The sequence below is a fragment of the Nycticebus coucang genome, chromosome 21 (assembly GCF_027406575.1).
Source record: "Nycticebus coucang isolate mNycCou1 chromosome 21, mNycCou1.pri, whole genome shotgun sequence".
Lineage (NCBI taxonomy): Eukaryota > Metazoa > Chordata > Mammalia > Primates > Lorisidae > Nycticebus > Nycticebus coucang.
In genome coordinates, this window is record NC_069800.1 from 48914051 (window position 1) to 48931704 (window position 17654).

Sequence of the window (17654 nt, forward strand, 5' to 3'; positions counted from 1 at the left end):
CTTACTCCCAGAGGCATTGCAGCCATCAGGCATAATAGAAGTCTCTTCTTTTACAAAGCTCCTAGTAATTTCCAAATGCAGTGGCATACTCAGTGATCAAGCAGAACATGGTGAGCTAGCTGGGTACTATTATCCCCATTTTACAGATGAAAATAATACTCAAGTTCAGAAGTTTGGTGACTTGTCCTAGGTCATGTGGCCAGTTTGGGGGACTGGCTGAGTCCCCTTCTTACAGTCTCAGGCTGGAGCAGCTGCGTGTTGTCAGCTGAGCAGAGATGAGGATAAAAAGTGGGAGACAGTGAGGAGGTGGGAGCAGAACTGGTCAGGAGGGGACACCATTCAGAATGGTTATTGGAGGGGGCTGGACGGAGGAAGGATCTGAGCTGGGAAAAGGACGGCAGGAGCTAGGCTCCAAGGGAAGACTCTGCAGATCCTCCCTGCCCCGGCAGTGGGGACAGGTGCTCAGAACAAGCCATCCCACAGTCGATTCTTTAATTCATACTCCATGGAGGAAAAAGTGATCACGGTTTTCCCCTTAAAAAGACAAAAGCATGATTACCATTCCGGGGGACGCTGCGCGGCCTAGAGGGGCCTTTCCCACAGTGTGTTCCGCTGGGCGCTAATAGGTGTTAGGTAAAAAAAAAAAAAAAGAAACAAAAAACAAACAAAAAAAAAGGTTTTGTGGTCAAATGAGTTTGGGAAATGCTGGATTAAACAGAATCAAACAGGCTGCTTTGCTATAGGACTACTCAGCTCCTTCAACGTGCTATTTCTAATGCGTGTACATTTCACACCTCTCCAAAAGGGGCACAGACACACAGCATTTCCCAAACGTATTTAACCATGGAACCCTCTTCTCACTAAGTATCCTGCAGACTAGCATCCCAGGGAACCCACTTAGGGAAACACTGGTACAGTGCAACAGCATTTGAAGGCAAGTGGAGTCACTGCCTGGTACTGGTGCTCGGTAGCCGTACGGCTTCCAGAAAGTGCTGGAACCTCTCTGAGCCTCAGCTTCCTATCAACAGTGACAGCTAACATCTACTGACTGCTTACTAAGTGTTCTACAGATACTTTACATGTATAATTTTCATGACATATCGCCCCAAACTTATGACATTAGATATTATTATTTTTCCCATTTTGCAGATGAGGAATCAGAAGTATAGGAGGGCTAAGAAAATTGCCCAAGGTCAACTGTCAGTAAGGGCTAGAGCCAGGATACACCCAAGGCCATCTGAAAAATAACCAGAAACACTGTCTGCTATAACTGATGTGAGATAAATTAAGACAATTCACCGTAAGAACTGGAATGGTGCTTGGTGACTAGCAGGAGCTGAACCAAGAGATGCCTTTCCTCCCAACATCCAACTCAGATTCATGGTCTACCCTGCAAGGGAATCTGTTTCCAATGTGGGATAGGCTGGAATGTGCCCTGGAGTCCTTGAATCCTGGGTTGGTCTTTCTGCCCATAGTAACTGCACCCCACACCTGAGTCCTTGTGGGAATGTCTGAGTGTGAGTGGAGGACCACGGGCACCCGAATGAGAATTAAGAGTCAGATTTCCTAACTAGGGTGACTTCAAGATAGTTACTCCACCCCTTAGGGTCTGTTTCCTCATCTGTAAAGCTGGGTCACAAACTCAGATGGGAGTGGGCTCAAAGATAAAGTCTCTCTTGACCCTAAATTCCTATGGGGCCATGAGATGTCCACACCCCTCTCCTAGATTATGACAGCCCAGGTTTTCTCACTATCACGAAGGCCAGAGCTCTTTATCTTTACAGATTATCTGGTTCTCACTCAAACAAAAACTTACCTGCCCACTCCTTTCTCAGTTCCTATGATTTACAGAGGGTCTGTACACTTTGCCTTTAAACTCAGCAGCCCACCCACCCTCATGCGGCTGTTAACCAAGCAGGCAAAAAAGAAGCTGGGCGTAGCAGTCCCATTTTCAAGCCCGAGGAGTAGTCGAGGATGACCCAGGAGAGAATAGAGATAGAGCAGAGAGGGAGACCAGGCCTGAGCCTCCAAGACTATCAAGATTTAGAGGTCAGGGAGGAAGAGCGGGTGGCAAAGTCAGATGCTGCTGAGAGGTGGAGTAAGATGAGAAGAGAAAGTGGCGACTGGACTGTCCACATGAAGGGCGTGAGTGGTGCTGACAATATCACGAGTGGCGGAGCGGAGGGAGGAGCTATGCCAGAGCGGGTGGAAGCAAACTGGAGGGAAGAAACAGAGCCGTCTTAAAGTTTGGGGGAAAAGTGGGGACAAGAGAATACTTCGTCTCTTCCTATTTTCAGCTTTTTAATGTGGAAACATGCACTGAGCATGTTTGTCTGTTGGGAGGAACAGCCTAGCCAGGAGACAAAGACTCATTTTTCAAGTGGGGGAAGTGGAACTGAGAAAACCGTTAAGCAGAATCTGTGATTCAAGGCACTAGGCTGGACTTAGAGAGGGCAGAATCGTGGGCTTCTGTGATGTTAGGCTGAGCCATAAGAAATAGCTGATTTGGGGTCATTTGGGGTTAACAAAAACAGCCATGGCTTATGGTTGAACCTGATGGCAGAGGGGAAGAAGGAGAGATGGTTGTAGATACAAGGAGGATTGTAGCTTTGGGGTGTGACAATGACAGCGCTCACGTCCAATGGCTTTAATTTCCTCGAAGTATATGAGATGATGTCATCAATGGAGAGAGCAGTGGAAAAAGGGATGAAGGGGATTTGAAGGAAAAGGGCACTGCTCGAATGTGAAACAGAAATGTCTCCCTTACAGGGTCTATGAGGGTGAAGTCTTGACTAGGAGGCACTTAGCACAGTGCACGGAACAGAGAGAAGCTGGAGAGCCCCCCTCTAGTGTCCTCTGCCTGGGCACCTGCGGGAGAGTCTTACCCTGCCCACTTCCACGAGGTTTGTGACCATGACGATGCTGGCGGAGTTCTCCTGCCAGATCATTCTCCAAAAGTCCTTTACTGTCTCCTGCATGGGACCTGCCAACAGAGAAGACAGAAGGGTTTGAGGCTGCAGGTGCAAGGAAGCAGTTGGAGGTCTGTCCCTCCTGAATGGTTAGTCAAGACTCCACATTGGTGAACAAGAGTTAGGTTAGGGGGTCCTCAGTAAGACGCCAAGTAGCTGACACTGGGGCCTGAGACAGGTATGTAAGCCTGATGGGGGCCAGGTCAGAATAGGGATCAGAAAAGCCACATTGCAAACTTGCATAGTCTGAGCCATCCCCTGGAAATATGGCAGCTTCCTCTCTCCCTTCTGTCTTCCTCCTGTTCTGACTCTTTTCACAAAAGCCATTCATTATCTTGTTTGGACTATATTATGAGGTATGGCATAGGGGAGTTTTCAAACATTGGGTTCAGAACCTTAATGAGACACAGGCAGGCAACTGGGGTTAGGGTTTAGGAGGGGAGAGAGCTGCCAGGTGCCAGATGCTGAGAACAAAAACAGGAGATGCCTCATTTTTAGCTTCACAAACGCTGGAGGCATTTCTCTGGAGCCTGAACAGAAAGGAAGAAAAAAAAAAAAAAAAGACAAGGAGTAGAAAATAGAATCTGATAGTCCAAAACAATTACCTTGAAAATTACTCTTTCCCCAGAGTCCTGGGCATACATTATTTTTAAATTGTGAAAGTCGTACGTGTGTTTGATATAAGAGTTTGCATACCATTTTCTGTATTGATATGTATGTGTGTATATTTACTGCAGTAAACATAACTATTACATGCATTTTCTGATGCCCTTACAAATTCTTCCTAAGCATGATATTTTTCATAGCTGTGTAGTTTTCTATAACATGAAGGTACTGTTTTTTATCTACCAATCTACCAACTGTTAGGCATTTACGATTTTTTACCTTTTTTTCCTATTATAGGTAACACTGTGGAGAATGTTTTTACTACGTATATACATCGCTGTCCACATATACAATTATCTGCAGGCTTTTTTTCCCCAGGAGCGCTTGAAAGGAATGATCATTTTTAAGACTTGTAAGAATGTACTGCCAAGGTGCTTTCTGGGGCAACTGGCTGCACCTCTCTCTCTTATGGGCAGGAGAGATAAGGCTTTGGGGAGATAAGGTGCCACCAGCTCCAGTTCTGTTTGGGAGACGCTGATGGGCACCTGCCCACAGCTGATTCTTTTGGTCTTCCCTACCTGAGGTCCCCGCCCCTCCTGCCATTTCCTGGTGGTAGCTCCTTTTTCTTCTACTCACATCCCTACCTCCTATAGCTGATCTCGTCACTTGTCTCCTTCACAAACAATCAACAATCACAAGGACCTCCGATGGCCCTCCAGATCTATCTCTTTGTGGTTCTTTGCTGGCAGAAGCTCATCCCCGTTCTCCAGAGAAGGGCCAGGCCCTTTAGTGGAGAAGGAGTGTTGGGGGGACATGTGCAGAAGGAGAGCCCAGCGACCCACTGATTTCCCAGCCTCTTCCCTGGTACCCTGGAGGCCTCTCTGGGGCTCCTGGTGGAGGGAAGGCACTTACCTTGAGTTGCGATGTAGTGTCGAGGTCGATGGTATCCCTGGGGGACAGGAGAAAAGCACAGTGAAGGGTCTCTAGTCAAAGCTTTCAAACAGCACAGTGTTAACTCAAAGCCTCGATTTCCTCGTAGGCAAAATGGGATTAGAATTAGCTATTTCCCAGAGAAGCGGCAAAGATTAAAAAAGCTAATGCTTGTAAAGTGCTTCGTAAGTCACTAATCAATGGAAGCTATTTTTATAGTTACTTGTGAGGAGCCCGCACAGACTCCCCATGAAGCCTGTTGTGTTGGGAGCAACAACTGGGTGGGCACCACTTAGGCTGATGCCCCCCAAACAGGTGGAGAAGGAGTCTTCAGGTCTTTCTAGGACATCGACCATCCAAAAGCCCTTCCTGAGACATGATTATAAGAAGTCCTTTGGGGGTACTCAGAGAAGAAAATGGAAGAAAACTATCCGATTGCAGACACCATTGCAATATCAACAATAAGAAAAAGAAAGTTGGGCGGCACCTGTGGCTCAGTGGGTAAGGCGCCGGCCCCATATACTGGGGGCGGTGGGTTCAAACTCCGCCCCAGCTAAACTGCAACCAAAAAATAGCTGGGCGTTGTGGCGGGTGCCTGTAGTCCCAGCTGCTCGGGAGGCTGAGGCAAGAGAATCGCCTAAGCCCAGGAGTTGGAGGTTGCTGTGAGCTGTGTGATGCCACGGCACTCTACCGAGGGCAGTAAAGTGAGACTCTGTCTCTACAAAAAAAAAAGAAGAAGAAAGAAAAAGAAAAAGCAACATGCCAACATGCCTGGCCTTGGAATTGAAGTTCCAGGGACAGAGAGACCCTCATGGAGATGTGCCTGGGAGACCAATAGAGAGCGACTTGCTAATGCAAAGACCAGTTTCTGATTTCCCTGTACATTTCTAAGTGTTTGGATAAGCTCTGGTACACTCCAGTGCCCCATAACCCTAACCGCTGGGAGAGGAGTTGAAGGTGACCTTCTCTTTTGCTGGGTCTTGGCATAGATGGGGAGCCTTCTTGTCTCAGAGAGGCAATATGTATGTATATCATACTGAGCAGAAGCTTATGTTTTGGAGACAGACGGGTCTGCATTTAGTGCAGAACACTGAATGCAATTAGGATTTGTTAAACGAACAAATGAGTGAATGAATGAATAGATAAATAAATTTAAAAAACAACACAGATGCCAGTTAGGGAGTTGTTGACAGCCCAGAAATCTACTTAACTTTTGTAGTTAACCATCTCTGGAGAAAATAAGCCCTGAAGTTTGATGAACAACCGTTTTTGTCTTAAATGTCATTGGCCAGCCTTTCTGTCCTGTTGAGGTGGATCAGCTGCCCCAATGCCTCTTTCTTCAGAAAACAGCCATCTCTGTGTTTTGTGGTGCTGTAGAAGTGCATCTCTAAAGCTCCGGACACACTTTCTGTTTCAAATACTAGTTTCTGAATGCCCCACACATTTCTCTTCCGTAGTCTTTTCACTTGCACAACATCTAGTTCACAGGAACCTTCCAGTTGCTAGGCATGCTCTAGAGTTGGACATCAGCACCAATCCAGGGCCAATGCCATGACCAGAACTACTGGATTAACCACCTAGCAGTCAACAGCCACACTTAAACTCTGCTAGAGTGGTCCTGTCTATTTAGCATACATAGTTATATTCTTAAGGACAAACACTGCCTACTCAGTTTTTTTTTTTTTAATTCCCAGAGAGCACAGCACACCATGAGACCCAGAGCAAATGCCCAATCAACAAGACATCAGCGAACCAACTAGACAGGCAGTCCCCACAGTAGTTTTGTGTACCATAGACTCTGGAACCCAACTGCCTGGGTTTGAATCCTGGCTCTGTCTCTTCTAGGCTGTATGGTCTGGGGCAAGTTACTTAACCTTTTCATGCCTCAATTATTTATTTTTTCCTGAAACAGGAGGATAATAGCATTTACATCATATGTTGCTCAGATTAAAGGAGTTAATATATGACAGTTACTATGCCCCACGTACTATTCTGAAATTTAACATATATGCCTTTGTTATTATTTTATTATTTACTTGGCAAACATTTATTGAGTGGCTACCAAAGACTAAAAGTCCACATAAGCCAGTCAGCGGATACTGGAGTCAGGAGCCCTCCCTTCTGTGAGTGTAATGACCGAGCCCTTTTCCAAGACACAGGAGGTAGAAGACCAAGTCAAAATGAACGGGGATGCCCAGGAAGATGGAAAGAATTATACTCAGGGTTTTTTTTGAGTAGGTTTGGGAAGAGAAAAGTGTTCCCTAGAGCCCAAAATGATGAGGTTTCTCAAGTCTACCATCTTCTGCCATCCCATCACTCCTCACAGTCCTCCTTCCACCTGGCCGGGGTGACAGCATCAACCTCTTGTTGGCCGCCTCGCTGCCTCCAGCTGTCCCCTGCAGCCAGCTGCGCCTTGCCCCAGTGAGCTTCCCTTTGCCTGCTGGTTGTGTTTCAGAGCTTATAAGCCTACAACAGCTCTGTGCTACCTAGGTGCCAATGTCCAAAAGCCTCAGCTCGGGATTGGTCATCTGTCTCTCTCCTCATCTCCAGCTCCGCTTCCAGGAGTTCCTCCAGGTCCCCTCCCATAACCCCACACACCACTCTTCACTGTACCTCTGCTGGGATATAGCACTAACTCCTTTCTCCTGAGTGGCCCAGCAGGGCTGTGCCTGTGCCCAATGAGCATGGACACGTGTGCTGCAGTGTCCTTCCGTCCTTTTCTCCTTCCAGGCCATGGGCCAGGCCGCCCAGAGCTGGCCGCAGTTTTCAGCAAAAGCTGGTTTGGATGGAGTGCATAGGACACACCCTTCATGTCCCAGCCGGGAGACAAAAGACCTTGGAAACAACCGCAACTTGGAAATGTGCTTGAAATTCAATGAGACACAGAAATTCATGTTTCGGTTGTGTGGCTAGACGGCCTGGGTTCACCGTTCCATCCATCTGTTCTTTGGCTCAGTCATTCACTATCAACCGGCAGGAGTTAACTGAGTGCCGACTGCTGGGTACCAGGCACCAGAAATACAAAAGTGGACCAGATGGCTGAGGGCTCTGCTTCTGAGCAGCATACAGGTGTCAAGAGACTGGGAAGAGGCTGGCTCTGTGCATTCAGTCAGGGAGGCCAGAGGAGGGTTCTGCGAGGAGATGGCTGTAACTTTGCTTCTTCATTCAGCCCAGTTTGGGCAGCTCAACAGCCCCCGCCATTCCCATCTCATTCCTTCGGCAATATTCCCAGTTTTCTGCTATTCTTCCTGTGTTCAATGTTGACTGCTCTTCCTCAGGAACAGCCACCCCGTGCCCAGTCAGAGGCCTGAGCGCGGACCGTGCTCTGTGCCGCAGCATCCACCCCAGAGACCCAAGTGGCTCTTCTCTTGCCTCATTGGGCTTCTGCTCAGGTGTCCGTCACTTCTGCAGGGCACGTCCCTCTGCACTCACCCTGAATACTCGTCACCAAGTGGCATACTGTCCTTTATTGATTCATGCTAGGATTTCTCTCCCCTCTGGTGAGTGGGGGTTCCACTGTGGCAGTGCTGTGCCTGGATTGTTCACGGCTGTGTCCCTAGTACCTGGAAGTCTTCCTGGGCCTGGCGCCTTGATAAATACACACAGTATAAATGCATAAATGCCGCATGCCTGTCCCCACCCTGCATCTGAGTAAAGAGACCCTCCCTGGCTTCCCAAAACCCACATGGTCCCCAAAGAGAAAACATTCTAACCACAAGACTCCTCAGCAAAGGAGATAAAAGGAGATGGATTGCTCAGTTGGGGCTCCTCTGGGGATTTGCCAGGAGCTAGTACAGAAAACTTCCTAACCTTAAAAGAACTTTGAGTTCATCTAAGTCCCACCTACGCAGCGCGCTGATCGACTGCAAACCAGCACTGGGCCTGCCTCCATCTGTCTGTGAGCAATGGGAAAGAGGTTTGCATCCAAAACGGATTTATCTCACTCTACACTTGTGCATCTGTTACTTACTGGGGGACCCAGATACGATGTTTATTTCCAGGCTGGTAATTTATAACAGATTTAAGTGGCCAATACGTTTTCGGGTGTGCAAACAAACCCGCCGGTGGGATGGTTCAGACGGTAGCAGACCACAGCGGCCTCCGGAGGCCCAGACAGGGTCAGCCCCATCCTGCTCGTTATCTCAAACGAGTCATTTCAATGAATCGTTAAGATCTGATTGTGGAGAAATGTTTCTAGCACCAGCAGTTCGCTCTTTGGAGCATCAAGGAAGATTCTAGCTGGAGTAAAAATAGGGCCAAGAAGTGAGGACCCAGAGGGGTGTCTGGGGTGCCTGTGCCTTGCCAGGAATCCCCATGGAGACACCAGGAATTGTCACGTTTCTGGAGTATATACCCTGTTTCCCCGAAAATAAGACAGTGTCCTATTTTAAGGTGTGCTCCCAAAGATGCGCTAGGTCTTATTTTCAGGGGACGTCTTATTTTTCCTGTGAGTAGGTCTTATTTTTGGAGGATGTCTTATTTTCAGGGAAACAGGGTAGTAGGTTCATCATTAATGGGTTTCCCTACACTCACCCTATGAATAGAACTCAAGGCAGGGCTTGGGGTTGGTATCCTCTCTTTGACCCTCCCTCTAATGACTTAGACTGCTTGTAACCTTGGGCAATTACTGGTTTGTTCCTCTCTTACCTCCACACTCTGCTCTGCTTGGTAGTCACGACTTTAGTCTTGTTAGTCTTTGATTCTAATGACTGAGATTCAGCCCAGAGTGCACTGTCCCATGATAAGACAGAATGTAACAGGTTGTTTGTCCTGTCTGCATAATCTGCTCTGTGAGAACAGAGAGCGGAAGAAGGTTGTGGTTTGTCCTCAGTGGGCAGAGAATCAGCATTTAGTCTTGTGACCTTGGGCAATGCTTTTAACCTAGACCTCTTATTTCCTACCTTTAAAGCCTTCCAAAATGCCTTGTACAGACAGATCATAAGAGAAATGGGAAGCATGATTGGTACTGGTGTTGTAGAGATTCACTTGCATTTAGAGCAACTTCATTTGTTGCCTATAAAATACCAAAGTGTTTCTTGGCTGTGACTGCAGCCAGACACTCACTCAATTTGGATTGAGTGTTCTAGGGAAGCGACTTTTGCTGGGGGTTTCTAGCATTCTAGATGATGAATGTTCACCAGGGCAATTTAAGCATGTGGGACCCTGTGTGTGCTGTGCCCTCAGGGTCCCAACTAACTAGCCATTGACAAGGTCAAGGAAAAATGGAAGGAATCAATTCACCCTGGACCAGCATGTGCTGACCAAGTCCCTGCTGTGCTCTGGGAGTGGGCAGGGAAGGGCAGGAGAAAGCACTGGACTGGGGGTTGGCCAGGTCTGGTGCCCACCCTGGTTCTGACCAGCAGCACGGCCCTGGATAAGCTTCCCAATCTCTCTAAACCTCATTCCTCCTCCCCCCCTCCCAAGGATGGGAAGAAAACACCTGCCTTGAAGGGTTAGTAAGAAGTCTTGATAAACTGACTTACTCAAACCACCCATCACAGGGCCCTAGAGTGACTCATGAGGAGCTAATTGGCATTGCCACTGCTTCCTGCTATTATTGGAGGCAGCAGGTTATGGGGAGCAAGGCACCCTGATTCAAACCCCTGCTCCCTCCCCCCCACCCCCCAGCAGTGCTCTCCGGGTCAAGTTAAATCTTTTCAAGAGCCTCAGCTGCTCCTCTGGAAATGGGTAGTAACGGCACTTACTTTGTGAGGTTGTGGTCCTAGTTGAGGAAATGTTGGTAAGTGAAAAGAGACCAGGAAGTCTTAGTTTACTATTAATCTTTCTTGCCCGGCTAGCTCTAAGGCAGAACTAAGATGTCACCTCTCCCAGGAAGCCTTCACCCACCACTTGCCCCACTACCAACTCTAGGTTTTGATTTTCCTTTATGGTCCCATCGCCCCTTTTCTTATCTGACTCCCTCCCCAGGCTTGAATCCCTTTTGGTCAGAGACCTGGTTTTAAAGGTCTCTATTTCCAGAGCTCAGTGTTTGTGAAATGAATACTAAATGCACCAGGGCCTGGGCCATGAATGTTCAGAGTGCCTTGCTCTGGAGAAAAGCTCATCGGATCTGGCCATCGCCCGTCAACTTCCCCAGAAAGGCCATGGTAGAAAAAACTGCATCCATCTTCACCTCCACTGAAGCTCCACCCCCTGCTCAGGGCCACATAACAGGCCCTTTGTTAGGGTCTAGCAGGGAAAACAGAAACCAGTCTAGGTGTATCAGACAGAGGGAATTCAGCACGGGGAGCTGGTTATACAGCTCATGGAGGAGCTGAGATGTCAAACAGGGAACAGCCGTGCAGCCCAGAGACCTGGCACAGTGGAGGCTGCAACCACCTTTAGATCTAGTGGGATAGTCGGAGACACAGCAGCAACCACAGCCCAGGAGCTGTGACTACGGTGGGCTGATGGAGGGGAGCAGGAACCACAGACAGGAGGAGCCACCTGGGTGGCTGCCACCAAGGAAGGGGCGGGGACACCCTGGCTACTCCTTTCCTATCATGCTCTGATCTCCTCTCAAAGGAGTCAGCTTCCCTCCCTTTGTATAACATAAACGTGCACGCGCGCACACACACACACCCCTGTAATGCAAAGCAGACAAGGGATAGTTCTGAAGACAAACAGGCCAATGACCAATACAAGTCTCAGTAAGTATTTGCTGTCATCTGGCTCAGCTTAGATTACAGGGAATTCACCAAAAATGTCACTATACTTTGTAGCTTGTCTCTAAATACATTTGGGAGCCTGAGGGACCAACATGAATCTCTGAGCATTCTTCAAGGCCCTTGGGCTCCAAGCTGAGGTCCTGAGAAGCACGGCTTGCGCCGGTCACGGCACGGTGTCCATCTGGCCCCGGTGGCCATGCCTCACGCTGCAAATTCTTTCCCTTCTCTGCACACCCTTCTGGGCATGTGTTTGAGTCCAGGCCCTTCCTCAGTAATCTCTGTAACAGTGAAGTAGCCTCTTTCCTAACTGGCTGTCTTCATTCCAGAATCTCCTCCTTCTGATCTAGAAGTAGAAGATAAATCACCTCCAATTCTGCACTGGTCACTTCTTTACAAACATCCAATATCTTCCTCTTGCCTATGAAATAAAGTCCCTCTTCCGAAGTCTGGTCATCTAAGCTGTCTGTGATCTAGCTGTCACCTTATTTTCCACTTTTTCCATTATACATATAATCTCTGCTCCCCTTAAACAGAGCTGCTGCACATCTCCCCGCAGGCTGCCACAACTGGGCTTCTGTTGCTCCCTCTATCCAGAGCCCCATCTCTGTGCTCTTTGATTTTAAATTCCACCTGTGCTTGAAGCTTTGGTTCACACCACGTTTTGCATTCCTGATGGAAGCAGCAATGTTTTTCCCCACCCCTGAATGCCTGCAGTATTTTATCTGAACTTATCACACTTACCACTTTCTGCTTTGCCCTGGAATTACTGATGGGCACCACTTATCTCCCTGCTAAGGTTTTGGAGCTGGGGTCCTCAAACTTTTTAAACAGGGGGCCAGTTCACTGTCCCTCACACTGTTGGAGGGCTGGACTATAGTTTAAAAAAAAACAACAAACTATGAACAAATTCCTATGCACACTGCACATATCTTATTTTGAAGTAAAAAAACTAAACGGGAACAAATACAATCCACGGCCTCATGTGGCCCGCGGGCCATAGTTTGAGGACCCCTGTTTTAGAGGGTAGAGACCGTGATATTTTTAGCTTTAGGTTCCTACAGCATCTAGCATACAGTAGGTGCTTAAAAATTTTTTTTTTTATTTATAACTTCTTTTTTTTTATTAAGTCAAATACGCATAGATCATGAATACATTCATGCGTATGTGGGGTACGATGTGCTGATTTTTTTTTATACAATCTGATGTGGTTAGATCAAACCAATCAACATAGCTTTCACCTCATTTACTTGATTATTGTGCCAAAACATCTGTGTTCTACACTTGACAGATGTGACTTGTACCTTGTCATATGCTCCATAGGTGTGGTCCTGCCTTACCCTCCCTCTGTCAAACCTCCCCCATCCCCTTCTTTTCCACTCCATTTCTCTCCTTCATCCGGGGCTATAGTATCCAATATACTCAGTACTTGCATGAAACCTACCTATATTTACTCACACTTTCTTATGAAAGATAGAACACAACTATAGCTTTTAAATTTTTGTTGTGTAAATGGATGTGCCTTAAAGTAAATGAATGAATGGGGCAGAAGCCACATCCACCAATGAATAAAAGGGATGGGAGAATAAGACTGGCAGTTGTCCTGGCCCCGTAGAGCAGGCTACTCTAGCCAGCCTGGAAGAGGATGTCAGCTCTGGGTTACTCTAGTTACACAAATCATAGAGGATTCAGGCTGCTCTGGACATTCTATGGAAGGGTCACTTTTAGTGGGAGATCTTGGGGGACAACCATAGATCTTAAGCCTGTACAGCTGACCTCAGATCTTGGCTGTCCTGCTCCGTTAAGACACTCACATCAATGTAGTTGGCATTAATGTAGTCAGAATGTGGGTCTCCGTCCAGCACGAGCAGCCTCACCCGAGAATGGTCATCTGCAGAGAGAGAAAGAGAGAGAGAGCAGAAATCAAGGGGATGGTTAATAAGAGGCCTTTGGGTGAGGAGTCAGCAGTGTCTTCACCCACATTTACACACGACTGCTTATCAAGTATCATGCTACTTTCTTATTTAACCCTCAACACAGCCCTCAGTCATTAATCCCATTTACAGATGAGAAAGTGGTGGCTCAGGAAGGTCAGCAACCTTATAAAGGACAGGGTTAGTCACTTGCTTCTTTAAGTCTTAGCAATTACATCATTAAAATAGGAATGAAAATGCTTTCTTCATAGGACACACAGGAGAGACCACATAAAAATACTTGGGACGTCAGAGGGTTGAATCTGAACAAATATGTTCCATTTTCATGTTGGCTTAAAAACAGCAAGTTTATTTTATACATATGCACAAGTTGCTTTTCTTTTTTTTTCTTGTTAAATCATAGCTGTGTACATTAATGCGATCGTGGGGCACCATACATTGGTTTTATAGACTGTTTGACACATTTTCGTCACACTGGTTAACATAGCCTTCCTGGCATTTTCTTAGTTATTGTGTTAAGACATTTACATTCCACATTTACTAAGTTTCACATGTACCCTTGTAAGATGCACCGCAGGTGTAATCCCACCAATCGCCCCCTCGCCCATCCTCCCCCCTCCCTCCCCTCCCTCTTCCCCTTCTCCCTGTTCTTAGGTTATAACTGGGTTATAGCTTTCATGTGAAAGCCGTAAATTAGTTTGATAGTAGGGCTGAGTACATTGGGTACTTTCTCTTCCATTCTTCAGATAGTTTACTAAGGAGAATATGTTCCACCTCCATCCATGTAAACATGAAAGAGGTAAAGTCTTCATCTTTCTTTAAGGCTGCATAATATTCTATGGTGTACGTATACCACAGTTTATTAATCCATTTGTGGATCGATGGGCACTTGGGCTTTTTCCATGACTTAGCAATTATGAATTGGGCTGCAATAAACATTCTGATACAAATATCTTTGTTATGATGTGATTTTTGGTCTTTTGGGTATATACCTAGTAAAGGAATTATAGGATTGAATGGCAGATCTGTTTTTAGATTTATAAGTGTTCTCCAAACATCTTTCCAAAAGGAATGTATTAATTTGCATTCCCACCAGCAGTGTAGAAGTGTTCCCTTTTCTCCACATCCACGCCAACATCTCTGGTCTTGGGATTTTGTGATATGGGCTAATCTTACTGGAGTTAGATGATATCTCAAAGTAGTTTTGATTTGCATTTCTCTGATGATTAAAGATGATGAGCATTTTTTCATATGTCTGTAGGCCATGAGCCTGTCTTCTTCAGAGAAGTTTCTCTTCAAGTTCCTTGCCCAGCCTGCAATGGGGTCACTTGTTCTTTTCTTGCTTATACGTTTGAGTTCTCTGTGGATTCTGGTTATTAAACCTTTGTCGGAGACATAACCTGCAAATATCTTCTCCCATTCTGAGGGCTGTTTGCTTGCTTTACTTACTGTGTTCTTGGCTGTGCAGAAGATTTTTAGTTTGATCAGGTCCCAATAGTGTATTTTTGAAGCTGCTTCAATTGCCCGGAGGTTCCTCCTCATAAAATACTCACCCAGACCGATTTCTTCAAGGGTTTTCCATGTACTCTTTTCTAGTATTTTTATAGTTTCATGTCTTAAGTTTAAATCTTTAATCCAGTTTGAGTCTATCTTAGTTGATGGTGAAAGGTGTGGGTCCAGTTTCAGTCTTCTACAGGTCACCAGCCAGTTCACCCAGCACCATTTGTTAAATAGGGAATCTTTTTCCCACTGAATGTTTTTAATTGGCTTAAGTTGCTTTTCTTTTGCTCCTTGGAGTATTATTGTTGAGAATAGATTGTCAGCCACATATTGTTATCGATACTATCATTGAAGTGAGGCTGACTAAATCATTGTAAAAGAGGTCATCAATAACTAAAAGTCGTGTTGCGGAGGATATGCTTTCAGACACCATCCAGACATAAACAAGATTTGCAGGCTTTGGTTGATAGCATGCTTCCTTCAAATAACAGTAAATAAAAACCGTTAAAGGAAAACTAGAACAGCAGAAGAATCAGGGTAATCCTTTACAATTAATTAAGTGAGCTCTGACGTGTGAACAGACACACACAAGTGGGACCCTCTGGTTGGGTCTGGGTGGGAGGAGGGGCCTTAGTTTGTTATCCACGTCACTGTGTGGTCACTGAGCCTCTGGTCAATCTACCGTCCTCCAGGGTAGGGGTGGGGGTCTCAGCAAGTGGGCTGGAGAGCTCATGGCATCACGAGGGACTCCCCCAAAGGGGTCATGGAGATCAGATCAGCTTATCCTGTGGGAGTTCCACACCACTCTGTGGTCAGTGGGGCACATTACTGCCACTAACCTGAATTCCCTGAGGTTCAGGGGATAGAACAGGGAGTGAGACTGATAAGGTCCCTGCTTGATCCCCTGCACCCCTGCAGGCCCTCAAGAAGGAACTGGCAGATGTATAAACAGATGACCCCTTGTTACAAATGAGGAAACTGAGGCTCACAAAGACTGGCTGGCCCCATGGGCCGGTGAATGGAGGAGCGCAGCAGAGTGGAGTTCTCACTCTGAGTTCAGGCAGTCTGAGTGTAACAGCGCCACTTCAGAAATACCCCGCAGGGGGACTTGACTCTAGAGAAGTGGTTGCCTCGGTGACAGAATTATGGAGCAGTGAGAAGAGAGCGAAGTAACTCAGGGCTAAAAGCAACAACGGAGGGAACTGCCTGCCCCAGGGCTGGGGGACGTTGGGAGGACGGGGGCCACCAGCTGGAAACTGAGGCCAGTGGGCCTCTCTCGTGGGAGCTGGAGACAAGGAGGAGTCCCCTTGCTGCTGAGGAAGGCAACTATAATTGGGATAGAGGGATGATCACCCCTCCTCTCCCTTCCAACCAGAAGCCAGCTGCCAACAGAGCCGGAAAGATGCAACCTGCAGGGGCCAGTTACCTGTAAAATGCAGAACAGACGAGGAGGAGGTGAGGAATTGGGTTCAATTATGCACACACAGGCCCAGGACTGGTCTGGGCACCACCCCATAGCTATTATTTAAATAATCTAAGAATTATTCAGTAAGCATGTGCCATGTGGCGGGCACAGTGCTAGACAGTGAGTTATGCTAAATGCCACTTTCTTTCCTTATCATGGGGAAGAATTTCAGTGGAAGTAACTAAAGGGTGTAGGTGGGGGGTGTCTAAGTAATCGCTTTGGGTGGGTGGAAGAGTGGGGTGTGAGGTAGGGGAGGAGTTTGAAGGTAACTTTATATTAGCTCACTCAATCATTTATGCCTCAAAATAATGTCTAGGTTATTATAAGGGTGCCAGAATGATGTTGTATTATTATGATTCTTCCCATTTGACAGATGAAGAAACTGGGGCTCAGAGAGGTCAAGCAAGTTTCCCAAGTTGCACAGCCTATAGATGGCAGAGACAAGATTTCTCTTTCAGTTCCCTCTGGCCCTGAGCCTCTGCTCTGCTCGCACGAGGCTCTGCCTTGGGACCTTGAGCATCTCTCAAGTATCTCTGCTGGGGTCTGTACAAATGGCTGGTCCCCAGCTCCTGCAGTATTCCAGGCCCAGAGTGGGGGTTTGCTTGGGGGCCATCCCCTGTAGGAGGCTGGGATTCAGACAAGGCCTGGTGCCCGGCTTTGCGTTTGGGGCATCGAGCCTTGTTATCAGCAGTTCCGGGAATTGTAAGCCTTAAAAAAGTGAAAATGCCCATTGTGTTCTTACTCAGTGGTCTCACTAATGACGTATTGATTCAAAATCTCCTTGATTTATTGAGTTATGCCTGCCCTTGGGGTCCTTAGCACTGGGAACAGGAATTCTTGTTTAAAACATTGAAAGAGAATTTTTAAAATACAAAATGCAATTTAAAAATCTGAAAGCAGAAATGATGAAAAACAAAACAAAAAGAACCAAACTCATTCCTTCTAGTTAAATATTCTTAAAGATGAAAGGGGCCTCTTGCCGAAAGACGATAGCGTTTGCCAATATCACCTCTTCCTTCATTCCTTAAGAACACATTTACTGCAAACCTACCATGTGTCAGGCTAGTTGAAGGGATTAACAAAATGACATCGACATGATACTTACGCTTAAGGAGTGTGTTACGTTACTGGGGGAGACAGCTTATGCACAGGAGTGGAGCTTCCAGTCTAGAAGGTAGTAATAGGTGGATGACAGGTGGATGAAGAATTAAAAATAAGCAAGGCTTGACCAGCGGACAACGAGGAAGTCTTTGCATTCGAGGCAACAACAAGAGGGAAATCAGAGATCCTGAAAACACAGGCACATGGTGCGGGGGCTGCAAGAGTCTCCTGTCCCGGGAACACAGAGAATGGGAGGAGCAGGAAAGGGGGTGAGACAGAGGCGGCAGCGGGGGTTACCCTGCAACCGGCGGGCTCTGCAGGGCATCCAGACAACAGCGTCTCTTTCCTGCGACTGTGGTTGATCCCTCTTAGCCTCAGCTTCTTTAGTAAACTGAGTATCACACAGCTCTCAGAGTGCAGGCATGAGAGGCTTAAATGGGAAAATATTAGACAGGAAAAGTGCTAGGACATTAAGCCCAGCCGC

At 46.8% G+C, this 17654-nt stretch overlaps 1 protein-coding gene across 7 annotated transcripts in view; it reads right to left on the reverse strand.

Annotated features, from left to right (window-relative positions):
* The window catches only part of PTPRT (protein tyrosine phosphatase receptor type T), a 1115914-nt gene that overhangs the window by 36993 nt on the left and 1061267 nt on the right, over nt 1–17654 (reverse strand). For 4 of the 7 annotated variants that reach the window (XM_053574016.1, XM_053574015.1, XM_053574014.1 and 1 more), the window contains 3 exons: nt 12985–13061; nt 4488–4524; nt 2886–2983 (listed from right to left, as the gene is read on the reverse strand). In XM_053574016.1, coding sequence (XP_053429991.1) covers nt 2886–2983; nt 4488–4524; nt 12985–13061 — 212 coding nt within the window. Of the gene's footprint in view, nt 1–559; nt 620–2885; nt 2984–4487; nt 4525–12984; nt 13062–17654 lie in introns of all 7 variants that reach the window. The other 3 variants (XM_053574013.1, XM_053574012.1, XM_053574011.1) reach the window with 1 other exon arrangement.